General features: G+C 40.8%; 1 protein-coding gene across 1 annotated transcript in view; it reads left to right on the plus strand.

Moving 5' to 3' along the window:
- The first annotated feature begins 242 nt into the window (after positions 1-242).
- The window catches only part of tet3 (tet methylcytosine dioxygenase 3), a 350637-nt gene continuing 326014 nt past the window's right edge, over positions 243-24865 (plus strand). Inside the window, exon 1 of the mRNA XM_080217173.1 lies at positions 243-994. Within this exon, the coding sequence (XP_080073299.1) occupies positions 245-994 (750 nt within the window). The 5' untranslated portion in view covers positions 243-244. The remainder of the gene's footprint in view (positions 995-24865) is intronic.

Below are 24865 nucleotides of genomic sequence, written 5' to 3' on the forward strand. Positions count from 1 at the left end.
ACAACTATGTTCCGCGTCCGTTAAATTTGTGATTAATAATTGAAGTCACTTTGGTTTAAGTCACAATATTTGTACTTTATTTCTTTTAGAAGTTTTTACCTAACTCGAATGAGACTACTGGTCAAGGTAGAAGTAACCATGGTGACAAACAACATTTGTGAAAGGAATTGGATTCTTACCTGATTAGTTTGAAGTACTGATACTTGTTTTGAGGTGCTTTAGATGATGAAAAGTGTGCTTGAACATGCTCAACCCCACAGAATCCCAAAACAGTAAACTAGCGAAAGAAAAAGACGGGCAGTGGATGAAAGAAGATTTTCATCTGGTGGAAAAGCCATTGGCCATCAGTAGTGTGGAATCAGGGAAAATTCATCAACTGAATGGAAAAACAGTCCACGCAACTGGAAATTCTAATACAGGATCATTAACACAGCTAGTCTTTCATTCTTTTCTAAATCAAACCGAAGGCCCGGTCCTCATCAAGCCCATTGGGAAGTCAAAAGTATTAGTCGGAGCTGACGTACAGAGCTCAAAGTCAAAAAATAAGTCCGCAAAGAAGTCTGTGTTATCTTCGACTGCTTCGATAACCTTCGTTTTCCCCAAAGCAAAAAAGGCAATGATGAAGAAAATGAAGCACATCGATAAAGCAGAGGATAGTCCCGCCTTTATTAAGGCGTCGCCTGAAGACTTTTTTGAGAGTGGCGCAGCAATTGAAGAGCACCAACTGAGCGATGAGTATTCTAAGTCTAGTTACGAGGACTACGACGTTGAGACCATGATGATGCCATCTAAACTAAAAACTCCGATGTTGAGTTCAGTGGAGCCACCTGTTCATCAAAAGAAGAAACGCAAACGCTGTGGGGTATGTCATCCTTGCATGAAAAAAGATAATTGTGGAGCATGTAGCAATTGCAAGAACCGCAAGACTGGACATCAGATTTGCAAACAGAGGAAATGCGAGGAACTTAAGAAGAAACCTGGAGAAATTACTGAGGTAAGAGATCCATGGTTGTACTAACTTTACAACACAAAGTGCAATTTCAATATTCTTTCACCTTATTAATGATGGTTCATGATTATTAATTATTATTTGATGGGTATACATAGAGTGAATGCAAGCAGGCTTTTTCCACTGAGGCTAGGAAAAAAAAGGTCATGGGTTAAGGGTGAAAGGAGAAAAGTTTAAAGGGAATATTAGCGAGGGCTTATTCACGCAGAGAGGTGGGAGTGTGGAAGGAGCTGCCTGATAAAGTGGTAAATGCGGGGTCACTTTGAACATTTAAGAAAAACTTGGAGGGGTACATGAATGAGAGGGGTGTGGAGGGATATGGTCCAAGTGCAGGTAAGTGGGACTAGGCAAAAAATGGTTCGGTACAGACAAGAAGGGCCAAAAGGCCTGTTTCTGAGCTGTAATTTTCTATGGTTCTAATTTGCAAGTAGTATCAACTTGAGGAGAAACTTTTCTAATAGAACTGGCACATTTTGAGAAACAATACAAGAATAATCAGATCTTTCTCTAAAATACAAAATCTTTTGTGATGTCAGTTTCAAGAGCTTTTAAGTGACTATCAAATAAATCAAAGGTTTAATCATCAAAGGAATTGATGTGAAGCCTAAAAGATCTACTGACCAGAATGGCTCCATTAAGATTGTAGCCTCAAATATCACATGCTTGTCTAATACTTAGGAAAAAATTGAATTTAGTTGGGTAGTACCTTGCCTTTTGTTAATCTGAAATTCAGAAGTGTGGATTTCAGAGAACAGGAGTTCCTTGGCACCTGAGATACAGCTGTTACATTAAGCTCCTAGTTGTTGTCTCCCTTTGTGACAAGCCCACTCAAACCTTTATTAATTTTTAGAGTTTCTTTGTATTTCCAACTGTTTTTCTGCTTCTAATATTGCCTTCCTTCTTTCTCATTTTTTTGCATACTTTCCACTCTTTGAGTGACCACTTTGTTTTTCTCTGCTTATTTTTCACATATTTTTCTTTGTTGACATTTTTTTCTGTGTTTTTTGATCATTCATTTACCTATCTCTTCTGCATTCCTTTTCTCTTTGGTTTTCTTGGCAATTTGTTTTCATTTTTTGTCCCTGCTCACAGTTTTCCTTCCTTGGTTTGACTTTATCTTGTCAATTTTCCCTGATTTGATCTGATCCCGAAGACCACATGCATGATGAACATTGAGCAGTACTGAAGATGTAATTTTGTACAGTTCTGGAAAACTGGCAATAACTTTGTGCAAGCTGAAACATAATTTGTATGGCTCAGTGTTAGTATTCTAACCTCTGGATCCAAAAGTTGTGTGTCCAAGTCCTGTTCCAGAAAGTCAAGTACAGAATCCAGGCTGACAAATCAATTCAGTATTGAAAGAATGCTGTCATCTTTTTTTCAGATATGGTGTTAAACTAAAGTCCCTTCTGCCCTAATGAAAATATTGTTGAGGCCCCTGAGAGATGGAGCAAACAGAATTCTTGCTAGTACATAAAATGAGAGGAGGGCAAGTAAAGAGGATTTATTAAAATGATGGAAGCAAGGGAGATTTAACAGGGAGGGAACACAAGGAGAACCCAAACCTTCATGGCTTTCTGAATGTTTTTGAGGATGTAGGAAATAAAATAAGACGTTTTCGTCAATAACAGTTGGGGTCAAAATGCATGCTGTTGAGGTGGAAGCTTTAGTCCTTTTTGATTGTTGTTTTTGAGTCAGTTAACATGATTCATTTGCTGAAATGCATCAACATGCCTCTTGAGCATCCTGATGTTAATTATTGGTGACTGTCTCTTCAACTACCTAGGCCTTTAACTTTGGAATTCACTCTCAAAACCTCTCCAACACTCTTCCTTTCTTTCACCCTTTAAGACATTTCTTAAAATCAATTTCTTTGACTAAACTTTTGCCAGCAGTTCTAAATTGTCTTATGTGAACCAATGTCAAATTTTGCTTTATAATGGTCTCATGAAGAACCTTGGGATGCCTTATTACATTAAAGTTACTATATAAATAGAAGTTGTTGATGTTATTTTACATCAGTGCACAAATTCTGATAAAATTATTGGTTGTGATGTATATAAGAGGAATAAAAATTCATCTTAAGTTTCATAGAATCTTCAGAGCTGCACACTATTCATTTTTATTTGTTAGTACATCAATTATGCCAACCAAAGCAGGTAAAAGTTCACAAATTCTCTGACATTATGAGCTTAAACTCATGAATTACATACTATATCATTATCTGAGTAATGGCTCTCACTAAGATCCGATGACAGAATGGATCTTGTCCGAAATAATTTTGCATTCCTTTATTATTAAGTTTTTTGCATTAAGGTTAAATAAATTAGTAACTTATTCAATGAATTGCTGGAAGCTCTGAGCTCCATGACAAGTGTCAAATTAGATGTTTTTTGAAAGCTGCAAATTGAGTGAATTTCATTCCACGTGTTTGCACTAAACCAAGTGAACTTCTAGTGTGGAACAGCAAATTGTGCGGAGGGTGTAGAAAGTCTGCAGAGGGATCTAGATAGGCTGAGCGAGTGGGCGAGGACCTGGCAGATGGAATACAATGTTGGCAAGTGTGAGGTTATCCACTTTGGCAGGAATAATAGTAGGAAGGACTACTACTTACAGGGCGAAAAGCTGCAGCATGCTACGGTGCAGAGGGACCTGGGGGTCCTTGTGCATGAGTCGCAAAAACCCGCCTACAGGTGCAGCAGGTGGTCAGGAAGGCAAATGGGATGCTGGCCTTCATAGTGAGGGGGATTGAATATAAAAGTAGGGAGGTCTTGCTGCAACTGTACAGGGCACTGGTGAGGCTGCAGCTGGAGTACTGTGTGCAGTTTTGATCGCCGCACTTGCGCAAGGATATTTTGGCCTTGGATGGAGTGCAGAGGAGGTTCACTAGGCTGATACCGGAGTTGAGGGGGTTGAGCTATGAAGAGAGGCTGAACGGACTGGGCTTGTACTCGTTAGAGTTTAGAAGGATGAGGGGGGATCTTATTGAGACATATAAGATGATGAAAGGGATGGATAGCGTAGAGGTGGAGAGGTTCTTCCCGCTCAGGAAGGACAGCAGGACTAGAGGGTACAGCCTCAAGGTAAGGGGGGTGCAGTTTAGAACAGAGTTGAGGAGGAACTTCTTCACTCAAACGTTGGTGAATCTCTGGAATTCTCTGCCCATTGAAGTGGTGGAGGCTACCTCGCTAAATATATTTAAGATGCGGGTAGATAGGTTTTTGGTAGGCAAGGGAATTAAGGATTATGGGGAGAAAGCGGGAAAGTGGAACTGAGCCACTTCAGATCAGCCATAATCTTATTGAATGGCAGGGCAGGCTTGAAGGGCTAGATGGCCTACTCCTGCTCCTATTTCTTATGTTCTTAGTGTTCCAAATTTATTTGCTGTCCAATAATTCTGTTCAGTTTAGCAGTGACAGCCAAATAAATTGCAAGAATTGTTAAACCAGTTAAGAACTACAGTATGTTTTAGACATCTGCATCCGTCAAAAGAAAATGATTAAGAGAAAGTTTGAGTATTCTGTTCACTACTTGTAATTCTATAACATAAAAAACATAGATTACAGAAATTTATTTCCAACATTGTAATAATATTAGAACCTGCAATTATATTATTGGGATGGGTGTACAAATGTGTAAAATATTTGTCAAAGCAATGATATTCTGGGTAAGGTGAGGTCACAAAAAATAGATCAGTCCAGATTGGGTCAACCTAACACCAAATTACAATCTTTTGATTTCTTCTCTACAAAAATGGAACCCTGCAAATTTTATTTTAATGCAGTAAGAAGTCTCACAACACAGCCGGCTTCAATTTTATTTTATCCAGAGAACAAGGATAGGCTGATGGTTTCCTGGATTTGCCAGAAATTATTCAAAATACTTTCCCTGATGTATGTCTGTTCTTTAAAAAATACTTTTCCTTTTGGTTCCTTGTTAATTATAGTAAATATCTTTCATATAAGGGTGGCATGGTGGCACAGTCATTAGCACTGCTGCCTTACTGTGCCAGGGACCCGGGTTTGATTCTGTCCTTGGGTCACTGTCTGTGTTGAGTTTGCACTTTTCCTTCATGTCTGCATGTGTTTCCTCTGGGAACTTTGGTTTCCTCCCAGAGTCACAAAGATTTTTGGGTTCGGACAGAGAAAGGACATGTCCCTTTTTCTTCGTGCTCTGCCACTTTTCTTTCTGTGTGGGTTAGGTTGATTGGCCATGCTAATTTGCCTCTTTATGTCGGGGAGGAGTAGCAGGGTATAGCGGTGGGTAATAGGGCATAGGCGGGATTGTTGTCAGTGCAGGCTTGATGGACTGAATGGCTTTCTTTTGCACTGTAGGGATTCTGTGATTTAACTTCATTTGTTCCAATTGACTCATAAGAACATAAGAACATAAGAAATAGGAGCAGGAGTAGGCCATCTAGCCCTTCGAGCCTGCCCCGCCATTCAATAAGATCATGGCTGATCTGTTGTGGCTCAGTTCCACTTTCCCGCCCTCTCCCCATAACCCTTAATCCCCTCTCTTATCAAGAACCCATCAACCCGCTTCTTAAAAATATTTAGCGAGGCAGCCTCCACCACTTCAACGGGCAGAGAATTCCAGAGATTCACCACCCTTTGAGTGAAGAAGTTCCTCCTCAACTCCGTTCTAAACTGCCTCCCCTTTATCTTGAGGCTGTGCCCCCTAGTCCTACTGTCTTTTTTGAGCGGGAAGAGTCTCTCCACCTCTATCCTATCCATCCCATTCATCATCTTATACGTCTCAATGAGATCTCCCCTCATTCTTCTAAACTCTAACGAGTACAAGCCTAGTTTATTCAGCCTCTCCTCATAGCTCAATCCCCTCAACTCCGGTATCAGCCTAGTAAACCTCCTCTGCACTCCCTCCAGGGCCAAAATATCCTTGCGCAGGTCTCATTTGCCTGAAAGATACAGCCCCTAAATTTTCTTTGTGAAATGAGTATGAAAATGCTCTAAAGTATCCTTAAGAATAGGAAGGGAGATTTAAAGTTCATTTTCCATAACGTCTTGTATCAGCGAGTGCAAATCTTCTGACTCCAAGTAAAAAGGTGACCATAGGCAATGTAATTGGACAATGTGTTAGCGTCCTACTATATATTTACATTTAAACATAGAGTGAGTTTTTTTTAACAGCTGCCTAAGGGTGAATAATGGTAATATATCTAACAGCACTTTCAGCAACTTCTGAAATTCCATGTGGTTTACAAGTAAAAAGTCACAAAACTAAAAAATGATTCTGTGGGAACTGTTGTATTTTGTCTAATACAACAACAATTTATATGGTGCCTTCAACGCAATGAAATGTTCCAAGGCAGGACCATTAAGTGCATATTTAAGGGCTTTAATACGGGCAAGGTTGTATTTCTTGTCTGAGGCCCTGCTCACTCCATGGTGAAATTGTACCTGGGTCTGGCTGGTGGGATCCCAGAGGGAATCCGGAATCCCAAAGAGAATCCCAACCATGCAATTTCACGTTACCATACTCCTCCTCAAAACCTGCCTGGGGAGGGCATAAAATTCTAGCAATCCATGTTTGAATCCTTTGAATCAGATTTCCACCCAAATTATGACAGTGAGCCACACAGAAAGATATTATGTCAAGTGACCACAAGTTTAGTCAAATAAGTAGAATTTAAGATGTGGCTTAAAGGAGGAAAATGAGTTAGTGAGGCAGAAGGATGTAGGAAGAGAATTCTGCAATTTGGCCCAGGTACCTGGAGGCACAGTCATCAATGATGGAGCAATCATGATTAGGAATGCAAAAGAGGTTCAAATTAGAGGAACACAAGTACCTTGGTAGATCATGGGGCTGCCCCTTCTGACTGGGCATTATTAGAGGGGTGTTGGAGAAGGATGTCACAGTTGTTTGACAATGTTATTGGCTGGCAGCTCTCCAAGGCAGACTTCCTTCCAAATCGCGCCTGCTGCCGATTAATGGCCAATGAGCATGAAATGGCAGTGGGCCTATTAGGGTCACCGACTTGGCACCTCCTCATTTGAAAATTGGGAACGGAAAGATGGGAATGGATTTGGGAGGCAACAAAGTTCAAAGATTTTGGTGATTATTTGTGTGATTCTAGATTGTGCTGGCAGGTAATGTGACTGCAGAGAAGTACCATCGATGAGTCTGATTCTGTCTGAATGTGAATTTTAAACAGCACACATCTAAAATGATAGCAGTAAGAATCACAAACCATGACTGGTATTCTACTTCTCTAACCTGTTGTGGTAAATTGTACAGCATCCATCACAGTCCTGGATAGGATCACTCAACTCAAAACAGATGTGTAATCAAATTAACGATTTTCCTGGCTTGCTTGACTCAGAGCTGTCTCACTGTGTACATTTATACCATCGGGGAAATCATAGTACTCACCTTTTATTTATATGCAGTGAACTGTGTGTCACAAATCACTTTCTCTATTGTTTTACGACTAGACCCAAGTTAATCAGCTATTTACCATTTACATAGATGATCTGGAGGAGGGAACCGAGTGTATGGTGTCGAAATTTGCTGATGACACCAAAATTGGTGGAACGGCAAATTGCGCAGAGGGTGTGGAGAGTCTGCAGAAGGATCTAGATAGGCTGGGCGAATGGGCCAGGAAATGGCAAATGGAATTTAATGTTGGCAAGTGCGAGGTGGTCCACTTCGGTAGGAATAATGGTAGGAAGGACTATTACTTACGGGGCGAAAAACTGCAGCAGGCGACGGTGCAGAGGGACCTCGGGGTCCTTGTGCATGAGTCGCAAAAACCCAGCCTGCAGGTGCAGCAGGTGGTCAGGAAGGCGAATGGGATGCTGGCCTTCATAGCGAGGGGGATTGAATATAAAAGCAGGGAGGTCTTGCTGCGGCTGTATAGGGCATTGGTGAGGCCGCAGCTGGAGTACTGTGTGCAGTTTTGGTCACCGCACTTACGCAAGGATATTTTGGCCTTGGAGGGAGTGCAGAGGAGGTTTACTAGGCTGATACCGGAGTTGAGGGGGTTGAGCTATGAGGAGAGGCTGAATAAACTAGGCTTGTACTCGTTAAGAGTTTAGAAGAATGAGGGGAGATCTCATTGAGACGTATAAGATGATGAATGGGATGGATAGGATAGAGGTGGAGAGGCTCTTCCCGCTCAGAAAGGACAGTAGGACTAGGGGGCACAGCCTCAAGATAAAGGGGGGCGGTTTAGAACGGAGTTGAGGAGGAACTTCTTCACTCAAAGGGTGGTGAATCTCTGGAATTCTCTGCCCGTTGAGGTGGTGGAGGCTGCCTTGCTAAATATTTTTAAGACGCGGGTTGATGGGTTTTTGATAAGCGAGGGGATTAAGGGTTATGGGGAGAGGGCGGGAATGTGGAACTGAGACACGACAGATCAGCCATGATCTTACTGAATGGCGGGGCAGGCTCGAAGGGCTGGATGGCCTACTCCTGCTCCTATTTCTTATGTTCTTACGTAATCTCTGTGGCAGACTTGGTAATCCTTTACAGTAGTCAGACTGGAGAACTCTTAATAGTCAACTCGACTCATTCATGGACTCTGGAGTGGTAGAGCTAATACGATTCTTTCCAACTCACTTCAGGCGAGTCTGCAAGTAATTGTCCCAATAGTTAGAGTTGCTCTGGCCAGCGTGATAAATGTCCTATTGCTGTAAAAGTAACCTAAGTGAGGAGTAGCCTATTAGCAGCTCATACGTTGTATGTAACCTTCTTGCAGCTGTTGTGCTTATCGATGGAAGAAATTTTTGTGGCTGCCCTTGAACCTTTTGGCCTGTGTTAGCTCTTTGAAAGATTTATCCAATCAATCCAAATCCACTGTCTCTTTGCCTAAAGGTCGGAAAATGAATTAATTTGAAAGTAGAAGATTTTGGTTAAATAAGGAAACTATTACTGTAGTAAACAACTTCAGTTCAAATCTTGTCAACCACTATATTTTGATTTAATGCAATGTAAACTAATTCAAAGACCAAATGTAACACCATATCTAGGACTAGGAATTCTGTCTTTGCATTGGGAAGTTTCTGTCAGACTTTTGAATGGACTTACCTTGTATTAAGTTGATCTTTCTTTACACCCTAACTATGACTGTAACACTACATTCTGCACTGCACAAGAAGAAACCAGGAAATTATAATGTTGTCGGATTAATGGAAGTTGATGGAACTTATCATCAGGCAGAGGGCAGAATCTTCTTGGCCCTTTCAAAGCAAGTTACAGGCTTGATCATGGATGCCTAGGGCTATCCTCTCCTGATAATTCCAGCCATGATCTCAGACAAAGTACAGATCTAGCCTTAAAAATCTATCTTGCCATCAAAAATGTGATCAAGCAAACAAGTGCTGTGCTTGAGTAATGGTTTTGCTAGCTAGGTCATTCATGCTATATTTTCCTGGCACTGTCCGGGGCATTGTCCAAGTGCCAGGTGAGCATTGCTCAGGTACCAGCTGGCATTTGCCAAGGTACCAGGGTGGCACTGCCTGTCTGGCACTGACCAAGGGGCACCCCCACCTTGCCTTCAACCCTCCCCTCGCCCCCTGGGTGGGGGAGGGAGGGACCTCAATGACTTACTGTTCCACCAGCGAGGCCAACACAATTGTTCCCTGATCATGGGGAGCAGCTGTCTGTTGCATGCTGCACAATTTTGCCGTCATAAGGGGTAAATTCTTGTTCCTAGTTGGTTGATTATTTTATGGATCCAGCAGTTGCCAAAAAGTGAAGATTGGAACAAATAAATTTTTTAAAGGCAGGAGAGGACTGAATTACTTTTGAGAAGAATGGCTGAAACCAAGTTTAAACATCAGAGTATGATTTCCTACCAATGTTCTCTGAATCTGAACCTTATGACGAATGAAAAATGAAGTAGAAATATTGACATGGCTTATGTCCTTTCCAAAGAGAAAACAAGATAAGGCTTTGGCACTGATATTTCTGAATAAAAGCTGGAGCATGTGCAAGGTATTTTTGGAGATAGAGGGTGAAATTTAATGAAATTTTTTTCAAAGTGTCAGGCGCGAGATCCATTTTTTTCAGCAAGTTTTCAGGCTCAATCTTATGCACTATGTCTGCAAAATTTTGGACTAATCTGTTTCTTGCCAGAGAGGCTGTGGGCAGGGATTAAGGAAGGGCCTGACAGCCTGTAGAGGGAATTGTGCAGATATCTGATATTGCACATGTGCATTAACAGTAGCAGGTGTCTGACAGACAAAGAGTGAGCTTTCAGGCCCCTGCTACTGCAGGCAGCTTCAAGCAGCTCCTCCCACCCAGCAATCGTGGGAGCCTGTGATCTAAGACGTAGCCTCCACTGACCACCTCCCCCCACTCACTGCCACCCAGACGAATCATGGATGGCCCTTCCTCCCCCACCGATTGTGTGCAGAATAGCAGCGGGTTCCCTCCCCCCACAGGCCTGCCCACCCATGGGCCATGCCCATGGCTCCGCGCCCACTGCCCACCCCCATTAGCCCTGCCCCTGACACTGTCTGGGGCACTGCCCAAGTGCCAGGTAAGAATTGTCCAGGTGCCAGGCTGGCATTGCCAAGGTGCCAAGAAGGCACTGCCTGTCTGGCACTGACCAAGGGGCACCCCACCTTTCCCTTGACCGTCCCCTCACTCCCGGGGGTGGGGGGTGGGACGGAGGAGGGGAGGTCTCAGTGACTTACTGTTCCATCAGCGAGGCCACCACGATTGTTCCCTAATCATGGGGAGCAGTTGTTTCCCTCGTCGGAGAGAAGCTCTCCTGGCAAGGCCAAAAAGGCATATGAGACCAGATGATTGAGCACCGGGTCCGTTAAACACACGTTAATAAAGATTTAAATAAACTTAACTACATTAACTAGCCTCTTGCCCATTTCCAGCATGAGGCTGACTACGCTGGAAATCCGGCTGCCATAAAATCTTGCTGGTCGCGAAAACTGGTGTCATTTGTGCTTGCTGCTTTATGCCTGTTTTGCAGCGATAAACCTCCCCAGAGACTCAGCAGTTGGACACTGAAGAAAGTTTGAATAAAATTTATCAGAAAGATAATCTATTGAATGAATACATGGTATGGTCAGAATTTGATAAATTTAGAAAGTCAGATTGGTATTTCACAGAGGTATATATCATGGAATTTAATGGACTATATACAAAATTTCAGAAATTCTGTTTGGTTCAGTGTTGGCATTCAAATTGTTGGGCTGTGCTGAAGTCTTGCACATGGATAGGCTCTTGGTCTTCACATTTTCAGAGAGAAAGAGAGAGAGAAAGACACCCTTCTGGACCAGATATCTGAGGCTTAAAACAATTCCTGGGAAAGTCATCATTTCCAGCGGCCTTCATGACACAAATGGGACATCGAATGCTACATCTTTCGTGACAATGGTAGGTGCATTACAAGACCATTCACACCGGGTACAACCGTCAACACAACAGAGGAATTGTGGACAAAAGAAATGGGGATGGGGATGGGGACGTTTTTAACAGTCCAGCTGTTGAGAGGCATGGAGTAACAATAACAGAAGAGTGAACCTCAGAAACATCTGTGGAATTATTAATAGCTGTTTCAGATGTGATTCAAAATATAATTGTGTTAAATTGTCCAAAATAGAGCCACAGGGTTTTAAAGGCAATGCACAATATGAAATGTTTGGAAGGGGAAGATGGTGGTAGCCAGAATTGTCTGATCTCGCCCGTGGCTGGGATTCCCCAATCCTGTTGCTATGAATGGAGATTTGGCTGAGTGCCAAATTCTCTATTCATGCTGCCACCAAAAAGTGCGGCAAATATTGATCAACTGAGGGAATTGTACTGGTCACAAGTCTGGTTTGAGAGTATGAGTCATGGATTCATTTAATTATGCCAGTGCCATATTGGACTATGGTTGCACATCCATCCGCACGATGTGAAACAGATTGTTTGAAATGTTATTTAGATTCACTCGGTATTAGGAATTGAAGTCAGGTCAAGGAATATGAAAATTCTACTTGCTTTGTGTTCTGGGATGACAACACATGAAGTAACTGAAAAGAGTGATGATTCCCCATAGGATGGGTGGGGGTAGACCACTTTATTAATACAAATGTAGTAGTTAGTGAGATATTGAGCAATTCATCTATGAAAAACACACAAATTAAACTACACATCAACCATGATAAAGCAATTGTCTTTGGAAGATTGATATATTTGCAATTCATTCAATCAAGATATTATTGCATTCCTTTAGCAAAACCTAGCATCACCATTCGAGTTAAAGTGGCATCAAGTGATAAGAATTTGAGAGAAAAAAGCAAATTGTCTTCAGGTTACATCAACAATTCCCTCACTCTTCTTGTCACAGATTAAAAATCTTTTGTTGCAGGGGTAGTTGACAGTGAGTATATAAATCTTATTGAAGCGGAAAAAGTGATATATGTAAAGAAGTATAAAGGATCCTTCCACAGCCTATTGTAAATTTTCATTGGCATGAAACTTTAATTAAGTAATAGCTCTGGACTTAAAGGTCAGAATGATCAACCATCCCTTATTTTATGGGATTTGCCTGTATTTGAGGGCAATGTCACATGTTCTGGCTTGAACGCTGCTGGGACAATGTTGTTTCGATATTTTTCTGTATGTGCAGTACCTGCTGTCCTCCTGTTTGTGATCAGTAACACCTCCTCCTCACTCCCATTTTAACAGCTCTGGCAGTACTCCCGCAGTCTAACTGACCCCCCCTGCCCCCACCCATGGCATGTACTTTAACCACATATTCATGAGTATGTAAGTTGATCAATATAAAAGTTGTATCTTTGCAGAGTAAAAACTTCTTGAAATCAGCAAAAGAAATGAGTGATGTAGAAGGAAAACTACAGAAATTAAATAAATATGTTTATTGCTACGGTACTTTGTTAAAGGACAAGGATAGAAATGCTTTTGTTTTACATTTCCTATACACGGTAACAAAGTTCTGTCTGTCTACAGTAATACCCGGTAAAGGCAAAAGAATGATTATGGATAAATCATAGAAAAATGTATAGGAATCATATTGAGGGCAATGGTAAAATTCCTAATTGACAATGGAGGGGGGGAGTATTTGCCAATTATGAATTCAGAGACATGGACATTTCAGCTCAAAGTCCTTTCAATATTGGGATTTATGAAATAAATCCTAATATACTGATTGATGAAATGCTCCATACAATCTTAGCTGATCAACAAAAATTATAAGCTAACATCTGCCTTGGCGTGGGCAATCCATGTGATGAATTCATGTTAATTGTCGGGGACAAAATCCAAAAGTACTTTCTGTGATATGTGATCATCTGCTGGCCTTGGAAGGGACTACAATTCTTTACATCTTTTCTGTGATATTAATGCACAGCATAGGGAAATTTTTCTCAAAGGACAACTACCAAAGTTGGTTTGAGAGTAACATGCATACCACAAGAGTCAAGTGAATGTAGAAATTCCCCGCCATTGCGGGGACAGCAGGGCAAATCACTGGGGAAATTCAAATATTGGCTAAACGATAAAAGGTAAGATTTATGGACTGGCAAAATTAAGTAAAACTGTGGCACGCTAGAAAACACAGTGCAAGGCCGTAGAGCAGATCCAAAAATAATTCTGGCCCTTGAGTGATCATATATTGGCAACAGAATCTCTATTCATGGGAGGGAGAGATATAGCAATAGTCCAGAAAGAGATAGGACAATTAGAGGCCATAGTTTGACGAGAACCAATATTAGAGAACAATTGAAGAATGCCATCAAAAGTAGAGGTCCCTATGATCCAGAAGTTTTGGTGGCCATAAACTCATTGGAAGAAAACTCAATATGAGAGCTAGAACTAAGTGTTGGATGATTGGAAAGAATTTTTTGTATATTCTCAAATGCCAGAAAGAGGCAGCCAGCATTATCAGACAGGCGGATATATATAGAAAATGTACTTCCTGATGGGACATATAAGACTAAAACAAGATTAGTAGCTCACGGTTTTGAAGAGAGACTTATCAGAAAAACCAGACAGTGCAGAAAGAGGCCATCTGGCCCATCGAGTCTGCATCTACCACAATCCCATCCAGGCGCTATCCCCATATCCCTACACGTTTACCCGCTAACCCTCTAACCTACGCTTCTCAGGACACTAAGGGGCAATTTTAGCATGGCCAATCAACCTAACACACACATCTTTGGACAGTGGGAGGAAATTGGAGCACCCGGAGGAAACCCACGCAGACACAAGGAGAATGTGCAAACGCCACACAGACAAGCCGGGAGTCGAACTCAGGTCCCTGGAGATGTGAAGCAACAGTGCTAACCACTGTGCTACTGTGTTGCCCCACTTGTTAATCAAGATGTTAAAGTGGACACCCTCACTCACAAAAAGTAATCCTGAAGATTTTATTAACTCTTATAGCCACATATTCATGAGTATGTAAGTTGATCGATATAAAAATTGTATCTTTGCAGAGTAAAACTTTTTGAAATCAGCAAAAGAAATGAGTGATGTAGAAGGGAAAGTACAGAAATTAAATAAATATGTTTATTGCTGCGGTACTAGATCATAAATCCTAAGATATAGTATGGAGCCAGACTAGACCCTAACAATTTTCTATTTTGGTGTTAATGTGAGAATAGATGTTTCACTCCTGGTGCAATTCTACTGACAGACAAATGAGCTTTTATCAAAATACTTATTACGTACAACACAATTAAACTGTAACAAATGAATCAGCTTAACTCTTAACAATTGAACAACACTTAGACATGACAAGATACAATTGTTAACTTTTAACCTGTCACTATGAGTTCCAATCAAGCAAAATGTCTCTTTCGATTTAAACCCCTCATTATAATTAGTTAGCAAAACACAGGAATACCTGCTTGTAACTTAGGTTAACAGTCCTAGTGGTTTCAGAAAGCCTCTGGAGAGAGAGCGAACAACTCAGCGAGACACCTGTTTATTCTAGCAGGTCCAGATAGTAACTGCTTGTGTTTTAAAATGAAAATAAAACTGTTCTATAAACTTAGCTCCTCCCATTAATCACATTACTGTCTCTGCCAGCCAATCTAATCAAAACTCACATGACTGCATACCTAGTCTAAAATCCCAGGAAGGTCTAAATAAATAAAAAGTCAATTAACTCTACCAAAGTAACACATTCCTACCTAAAATCAGTTATTATTATCCTGCATTCTCAACATTTGAGTTGAAAGGTTTTCCAGACAAATCAACTCCTGTGACAAAACACTGCCTCTTAAAGCAGCCCCAAACTACGCATAAAATGTATCAACGTAATACAGTATCATCACATTATGGATTGAATGGTGTGTTGATGGTATGATATTTTACAATTAGGTCTGTTTTGATTTTAATTTTTTTAATGTATTATTGTCACATATAGAGTATTTAGTGAAAAGTATTGTTTCTTGCACTTGATACAAAGTGTACCATTCACTGAGTACAGAGGGTAGAAGGAAAGGAGAGGGTACAGAATGTGGTGTTCCAGTCATAGCTAGTGTGTAGAGAAACATCAACTGGAGGTAAGTTGTGTTCAGCTGAAAGCGGATCCAGCAATGTTCTACTGGTACCGCAAAGAGAAGCTTGTGGCATCTTTATAATGCATGTTGATGATTTTCTAAGAGGAAGTCCTGCAGAATTTGTGCAATTTGTGATAAGTAGAATTTAAGATTGGAAGTCAGGCTTCAGGTGCCTCTCAATACATATAAGGTTAGACATTAAGTGGAATTGATCGGGAGTAATCTTGAATCAATAGTCATACCTGTAGTATGATGCACTAATATTAAATATGTAAATAGTCTACATCATCAGTGATGTAAGATCACATGACAACAGAGATAGTTCTGTGTAGAGCCTCATGCTAAACCTTGTACAGAGTAGTATGTTTAATAAAAGGTAAAGTTTATCAACAGTATAGCCTCCAGCAACACCTCTAAATACAGACAAAGGACAACCTCATCTGGATAGAGATAAGAAATGGTAAGGATAAGCAGTTGCTTCAGAGAATGGCTTATAGGCCTGTGAAAAGTAACTTGCTAAAAGTAAGTGCTTAGGGTGGGGGACACAGGATGAAATAATGAAGAGTTATGAGAAAGATAGAATGATAATCATGGATTATCTGGAATATTACAAAAGGTCAAGGACGGACATGTGGACAGGAGAGCAGGGTGGTGTGTTGAAATGGCAAGCACCAGGAAAGTCTGGGTCCTGCTTGTGGACAACTGAAAGTGTCTGCATAGCAGACACTCCACTTCTTCCCCTTAGGTCTCTTGATTTAGAGTAGACCACATTGGGAGCAGCAAATGCAATAGATCAGATTAAAGGAGGTGCATGTGAAGCGCAACTTGACCTGGAAATATTGTTTAGGCCCTGGGATGGTGAGCAGGGAGGAGGTAAAGGGGCAGGTATTACATCTTCTATGATTGCATGGGAAGCTGCCATTGTCAGTTGGTGAAGTGTTGGGTGTGATGGAGGAGTGGACCAGAGTGTCTTGGAGGAAACAGTCCCTGCAGAATGCTGACAGGGAATGAAGGCCAATGTGAACTGGAGGGACAGCACCTCATCTTCTAATAAGGCACTTTAAACATTGAGTTCAACAATTTCAGAGCATGAACTCTCTCCTCCACCTCCACTCCTTCTCCATTTAGTTTATTTCATTTCTTCTTTTCATCTTATTCATCCATATTTATCACTTTATATTCTTATTTTTATTTTTCCACTTCTCAATTCTCACTTACTATCTTGTTTCCCCCCTTCCCCCACCTCACTTCAGCCAACTGCAGCATTTCTACACTCTGTCACTTTATTCTGCCGTTTACACGTTCCGATTTCTTAATGGATCACTCCGCACTATTCTCAGTCTTTATCATCAACAATGACATTCCCTTTGTCTTTCTGTCTACGCCATTCCTATCAACTACAGCACCTCCATTTCCCCTCAACGTCACAGTATAAATCTTGTCTGATTTTCCTTGTCTTCATCTCTGATGAAGGGTTGTCCTGACTCAAAACGTTGGCTCTATTCTCTCCCCACAGATGCTGTCAGACCTACTGAGATTTTCCAACATTTTCTGTTTTTTGTTTGAGATTCCAGCATCCACAGAATTTTGTTTTTATAAAAGTAGGGATGTTTTGCGGCAGTTGTATAGCGTATTGGTGAGATCACGTCTGGAGAACTGTGTAAAGTTTTCGTCTCCTTGTTTGAGAAAGGATATCAAAGTGTTAGAGGCAGCTTAGAGAAATTTCACTCAATTGATGTCTGGAATGGTATTTCAGCCATGTCCTGGTTGCTATGTTTCTGGTAGCTCCATGATCTCATCTCAAAGACTCCTGAGTTGCTTGGAGGATATCAACACTAACAAGCCACAGTATCCAAGATAGTATCAGAGAGTTTACGTGCATTCTGTGTTTCTTGTAGCCATCTCACTCCTTTCAAGTGTTTCCTTCCTTCCTCTCCTTCCTTCTCAGGCCAGAACACACGTTCCTTTTAAGAGGTGCTGTTAAGTGGCATTGGAGATTCTGAGGGCGGAATTTTACAGGCACGTCTGCCTGAAGTTCATACGATCTTGCCCAAGGCCAATGGAAAATGCCATTCACTGAGCCTCGCCCGCCCCCAGATTCGGGGCGGGCGTGCCAGTAAAACTCCAGCCTGAATATCCAAGCAAATCCTTGCTGCCCACAGGTGCCCCAGCGCTCCAAATAGTCATGCAATAACATTAGATTATAATCAACAGGCAGCCCAAATGTTATAGGATGCCTAAATATTTACTGAAAGATGTTTGCAGTGCTTGTGCTGCAATGCTCCCCATGCAACTTTTGTAGTTTCTCATTGTTGCCTTGAAAATAATTTTTTTTTTTGCTTATTGACACAGAAATTAATATAAATCAGATTTAAAATGCTTACACATGCTGTCCAGAACATAAAAAAAGGAACAACTCTTCTGACTCCTCTCAACACAGATATAAAGTTGTGAAAAGATTTTTTATCAGAAAGGCATGTGGTAATTAACTAACTTTAATTTTTATCATGTATTTTGCTGTTGTTCCTTTAAGGACCTGACAGAGCTTTGCCACTGACTGTACATTGTTTAAAAATCCACATTTGTCTTACAGCAAACCTGATAATGGTTAACTGATTTAATGCATTTTAAAGTACTGTTGGGATCGATCCCAGAGATTTTCTTCACTGGCCAGGACTTTCTGGCTGTTCATGCTGGTGGGATCTTTTGGTCCTGCTGCAGTGTGTGGGACCATTAAATCCTGCTGCTGGTCAGCAGCTTGCTATATCCCATAGAGAAACATACTGCAGGGGAGCTAGCAAATCCTGCCCATTCTTTATGGGATGTGGGTGCCACTGGAAAGACCCATCTATTGCCCATCCCTAATTGCCCTTGAACTGAGTGGCTTGTTAGGTCATTTCAAATGGCAGTTAAGAGGAAACCACATTTTTGTTGGTCTGGAGTGTCATGTAATCCAGACCAGATAAGGATGACAGATTTCCTTCCCCAAACAAACATTAGTGAACCAGATGAGTTTTTACGGCAACTGATGTAAGTTTTTATGGTCACCATTCCAGATTTATTAATTAAATTTGGACTGAACCCACATCCTCACAATCCTGGGTTTGGATCACTAGCCCAGTGACATTATCACTACTCCACTTCTTCCCCTGGAAGAGTCTCCAGTGCACTACCCAAGAACACATGCACTGTACACAAAGTCGGGACTAATCTTTCAAGGTCAACAACACATGAACATCTGAATAGAAGGTAACTGATTGACCATTCTCAAATATCATAGTAAATACTCTGAGACAGCATAAAAATCGAAATAAATTCTGCCGCAGAAACTTAACAAAAATACAATAGGCTTTAAAGCATGAATTTTAATAATATGGAGGGCCAACAAAACAACAATTATTTTAAAATAATTTTAAATAGGAAGGTGACGATATCCTTACTGGTTGTTTTGCACTTTTAAAATGACTAATGGTAGTTTAAAAGGAGGACTAATGTCAATTTCATACCTTGTCTATGGCAACAAAAAAAGTTTTATTTACTTTCTATGTCCCAATTAACAATTTTAGTAGTTTATTAAAAAATATGGATTAAGAAACACAGAAATGATGTAGAGATTCTGCTTGGGTGAAATTGTCAATCTGAATGTAAGTTCTGCCATGAAGCTGCACGATCAGGTCACATTTTAAAATGCAATTTTTAAACATATTTTTGCTTTACAAGATTCCTTGAATTTTTAGATTTGATTTGACATGATTTGATTTGATTTATTAATGCCACATGTATTAGCATACAGCTAAAAGTATTATATCTTGCATATTATATAGACAAGGTATACCGTTCATAGAGAAGGAAAGGAGACGATGCAGAATGTAGTGTTACAGTCATAGCTAGGATGCAGAGAAAGATCAACTTAATGCAAGGTAAGTCCATTCAAAAGTCTGACGGCAGCAGGGAAGAAGCTGTTCTTGAGTCGATTGGTACATGACCTCAGACTTTTATATCTTTTTCCTGACGGAAGAAGATAAGAACAATAACTTGATGCAAGTTGATTAATCAGAATGAATCTGAGAGTTGAATTTTCTGGGTCACGTGGAGATAGTTTTGGAAGCAGGGAGGCCAGGAAAATAGGGCACGTGGGAAACCACGTTGGGACACCTTCTCAACACTTTCCCACCTCGGGGGGACTTCCTCAGACACAGGTGGGGACCAAAATCAGATGTCTGTTCCAACATTTAAGGTAATGTGTGGGGGCCATTTTCAGCCTTCAGATCGATTCATACAATGGTGCAGTTAAAGAAGATGATTGGTGAATAACTGTTAAGTTGTTATATTTATTATAGTTGTAAATTTAAGGTGTGGCAAGGCAACTCAGCCAAGTGGAGTGTGTCTGCTATGGGATTTGAGAAGTTGTGGATGTGCCATATATCCCAGACAAACACATCTTTAGCAGCCCCTGATTTGGAATTCAAACAGCGGCTAGAGTCAATGTAGCACATCCAAATGTGGAGATGCTGGCATTGGACTGAGGTAAAACACAAAGAAATCCCACAACACTAGTTTAAAGTCCAAACAGGTTTATTTGTCGCAAAAGCCGCAAATTTTCGGGACAGCCTGTCCCAAAAGCTTGCGGCTTTTGCTACAAATAAACCTGTTTGGACTTTAAACTGGTGTTGTGGCACATCCACAAGGCAGAGAACTACATGGATAGCAGGTTTAGGAAGGTGGTCACACTGCAGTTTAGGAGCATGTAGCCAGTGAGGGAATGAGTGACTACCAGTCAGTCTTAAGAGAACCAGGCATGTAATGCAAGAATCCCCTGAGTTGATCTCACTTGCTAACCGGTTTTTCATTTTGGAAATTGGTGAGGACAACGTTTCTTCAAAGGAGTTCAGCAAGAGCCAAATGGAGCATGGATAACTCCGTTGCACAGGAGGGGAGAAAGATGAGTGAAGAGGAATAGTAACAGAGGATTCATTAGTTTGGGGGACAGATAGGCATTTCTGTGGCTGTGGACATAATTCCAGGATGGTATGTTGCCTCCCGGGTGTCAAGGTCAAGGATGTCATAGAATGATAGCAAGGGTGAATAGCTAGAGGTCATGGTGCACATTAGTACCAATGACATAGGTAGGCCTGGGTTTCCTCTGGGTACTTCAACAGTTCAAAGATGTGCAGTTTAGGTTGATTGGACATGCTAAATTAACCCTTTGTGTCCTGGGATGTGATAGTTTAGAGGGAGTAGCAGAGTAGCTAAGCAGGGATAGGGCCTGGGTGGGATTGGTGGTGCAGATTCGATGGGGCGAATGGCCTTCTTCTGCACTGTACGAACACTATGATTCTGTGACTCTATGAAGAAGAAAGTCCTGAAAGCAGACTTTAGTGTGTTCAGAAATAAATTAAAAAGCAAGATCTCAAAAGCAGTAATCTGAGGATTACTTCCAAAGCTATGTGCTAGAATACATGATTGGAGAATTGGTGCAGGAGGGAGGGCATCAGATTTCTGAACATTGGGCTGATTCTGGGTCAGGTGTGATCTATACCAGCTGGACAGGGTGCACCTTAGCAGAACTGAGACTAGCATCCTCGTAGGAATATTTGCTAGTGCTGTTGGATTGGCAGGGGGTTGGAAGCCTGAGAGGGATCTCATATTAAAGGAAAACAAAACTGATAACAGGAAGTAAAAAAGTAACAGGTGAAATTAGAAGGCAGGCAAAACAAAGGCAAGTATCAAATAGGATCAGAGTGTGGAATAATGTTAAAGAGACAAAGTTGACGACACTCTTTCAGAATGCATGCAGCATTCACAACAAGGTAAATGATTTGAAGGGTCAGATAGAGATAAATTGGTATGATTTGTCATTGCAGAGACATGGTTACAGAGTGATTAGGACTGGAATCTGAATATTCAGGCATATTCATCATTTAGGAAAAATAGGGAGAGGAAGATTGGTCCCTTGGTTCCCTAGATTTTCTCAGCGATTTATGGATCTTCCTCCAAGAAGACAAAGACAAAATAATTGTTTAGTTTCTCTGCTATCTCCTAAACTCCATTTTAAATTTCCTCTCTCCACCTGTAATGGACCCATATCTGTTCTTGCTGATCTTTCCTTTAGCACATCTCAAAGAAGCTTTTACAGTCTGGCTTTATGTTACACACAAACTGAGTATAAGGTAAATCAACTGTGCCTAACGAAGGAAATTAAAGGCTGCATTTGATCAAAGGAAGTGGCTTATAAACATGCTGGAGAAAGTGGTAAGCTCAAGGATTGTGGGCAAATCAGAACCAGCAAAGAATGACCAAGAAACTGGTCAAGAAAGGAGAAAGAGAGGGGTAGCACTATTAATAAGAAACAAATTAGTGAGAGTAAATCTTTCATCGGAGGAGCAAGATCAAGGGTGAGATTCTCTGGCCGCACATGTGCCTACGCCAGAAATCACCACCTGAGCTCAATGGACCTTTGAACTTTCCACCGAATTTTCAGACTTGCTCACTACAATTCCCATGAGACCAGAAAATTTACCCATAGATAGTAGACAGACAACGGCTAGAATTTGATAGTCTACAATAAATATAATTTCTTTTAGACATAAAAGCGCAACAGGGAAGATGAATCAATTTTGCCTAACAAAAGAAGTTAAAGGCTGCATTCAAAATAAGTGGCTTATAAACATGCCGGAGAAAGTGGTAAGCTTAACGATTGTGGGCAAATCAGAACCAGCAAAGGATGACCAAGAAACTGGTCAAGAAAGGGGAAAGAGAATATGAATGTAAACTAGTGTGTAACATAAAGGCAGACTATAAAAGCTTCTTTAGGATGTGCTAAGGGAAAGATCAGCAAGGACGGATGTGGGTCTGTTACGTGGAGAGAGGAAATTTAAAATGTAGAGTAAGGAGATAGCAGAGTAACGAAACAATTATTTTGTCTTTGTCTTCATGGAGGAAGATCCATAAATCACCAAGAAAAACTAGGGAACCAAGGAACCAATAAAAATGGGGAACTGAAAAAGATTAGTACTAATAAAGAGGGAGCACTTGAATAATTAATTGGATTAATAAATAAATCACCTGGACCAGATGAGCTAGATCCCAGGGTATTGAAGGAGTGGCTATAGGGATAGTAAGTGCATTAGTGATTATCTTTCAGAATTCTATGGATTCTGGAAAAGTTCCTGTAGACTAGAAAGAAGCCAATACAACCCCACTGAGAGAAAACTGGGAACTACAGACCTGGTAGTTTTATGTCAGTAGTAGGGAAATGTTAGTGTCTATCGGGATTTATGAAAGGGAAATCAAGTTTGACAAACAACTTGCAGCATAAATAAAGGAGAACAAGTGTGTATTTGGATTTTCAGAAGATTTTTATAAGGTCTCTCACAGGAGATTAGTAAACAAAATGAAAGCACGTAGGATTGGGTTAATATACTGCTATTGATAGAGAATAGGTTAACAGACAAAAAACTGAGTAGGAATAAATTGATCATTCTCAGTACAGCATGCTGGATTTCTGGATACTAATGAAATCAAGGCTTATGGGAAAAAATAGCATGAGAGGTAGATAATCAAGCATGATCTGTTTGAATGGCAGAGCAAACTGAATGAGCCAAATGGCTTACTCCTGCTCCTAGTCATAAGAACATAAGAAATAGGAGCAAGAGTAGGCCATCTAGCCCTTCGAGCCTGCCCCGCCGTTCAGTAAGATCATAGTTGATCTGAAGTGGATCAGTTCCACTTTCCCGCTTTCTCCCTATAACCCTTAATTCCCTTGTCTGTCAAGAACCTATCTACCCGTGACTTAAATATATTTAGCAAGTCATGGAATCCGTACAGAGCAGAAGGAGGCCATTTATTCCATCGAGTCTACACCAATCACAATCCCACCCAGACCCTATTCCCATGACCCCTCATATTTACCCTACCAATCCCCCTAACACAAAGGTTAATTAAGCATGGCCAATCAAAATAAGCTGTGCATCTTTGGACTGTGGGAAGAAACCAGAGCACCTGGAGGAAACGCACACAGACAAGGGGAGAACGTGCAAATTCCACACAGAGACCTGAGACTGGAACTGAACCCCGGTCCCTGGCTCTGTGAGGCAGCAGTGCTAACCACTGTGCCACCCCTATGTCCTTCTGTCCCCTTGAAGCCACATTTAGGTATCCAAACTGGAATTCAGCCTGATGTAACGACTGAAACCCAACTGGGAAAATCTGCTCCTGCACTGTCACGGCCACCACTTATTGTGTATACATAACTGAAAATAATTTTTAAAAATTATATTGAACATTTTCACATGCCATGGTCAATTTTCAGTAAATTGAAAGAAATTTTAAAATGTGTCCGTCAGTGTTCTTGTGCCAAAAAGCAGTGTAATTTTAATGCTGAAAGCCCACAAAGGGTGCAATTAAAAGAAAGTCGCATTGGTAATCAATTCAGTCTGGAATATATTTTGTTTTACGGACAGTGCTGGCTTCAAGGATGATGTTTTGTAACAATTGGAAAAGATCATAGAAAATTGACTTGTGCTGAGTATAATTTGCACTCGAAATTCTATAATCTTTTATACTGCTTCAGATGAATGGTGCAAAGAGAAACAACATAACTGAGTGGAAACTCCAAGCCATAGACCTTTGTTGATAGCATGGTTTATGAACCTGAGGACTGTTTCAAATTGTGAGCTGTGTATGTGACAAAAAAATTGTATGCTGTATATTCTTTTCGGTGCCATTAAATTGAAAAGCAAGATTCACAAACACCACACTATCTGAATTTGAAACAGTTGTTTGAAGTACAGTACATGGTTTCTTTTAATTTCTGCGTGACCTCCCCTCCCCCAGTTGTTTCCGACACATGAAAGCAACCTTCTTGCACATGCTTCTGATGATGTTGGGAAAGAGACTATGCTGCAAGCTGACCTTAAACAGATCTGTGTGGTTTTTATGGTTCAGTTTCCTTCCCTATTTTAAAGAAACTCAAGATATGCCTGCTTTGGTCAAAGTATAGTGACAGACTAGATAGGATATCACTTTAAGGGTGAGCCCCATGTGTTTAAAGACCTTGATTTTTGGAACAAATGAAACAGTATTGACGGAACTGAGAACTGCAAATTTTGACTGCCATTGTAGACCTGAGAGAGGCCCAAGAAAAGGGATAAAGAAACAGGATACTACAGCTGTAAGAAGTAGTAGTAAATGCACATTTAATAGCAAGGAGCGATTTCAGTGGAAAAAGCGTGTAGCTTGTTATTTCAATAATGAAAATAATTGAAAACTTACGTGAGTCCAATTCAGACAGTATTTTATTAATAACTGCGATGTCAGAAACTTAGTGGGTTGGCAGAGGGGTTAGAGAATCATAGAG

This window comes from Carcharhinus amblyrhynchos, chromosome 34 (assembly GCF_965287045.1).
Source record: "Carcharhinus amblyrhynchos chromosome 34, sCarAmb.v2.hapA, whole genome shotgun sequence".
NCBI classification, from domain to species: Eukaryota; Metazoa; Chordata; class Chondrichthyes; order Carcharhiniformes; family Carcharhinidae; genus Carcharhinus; species Carcharhinus amblyrhynchos.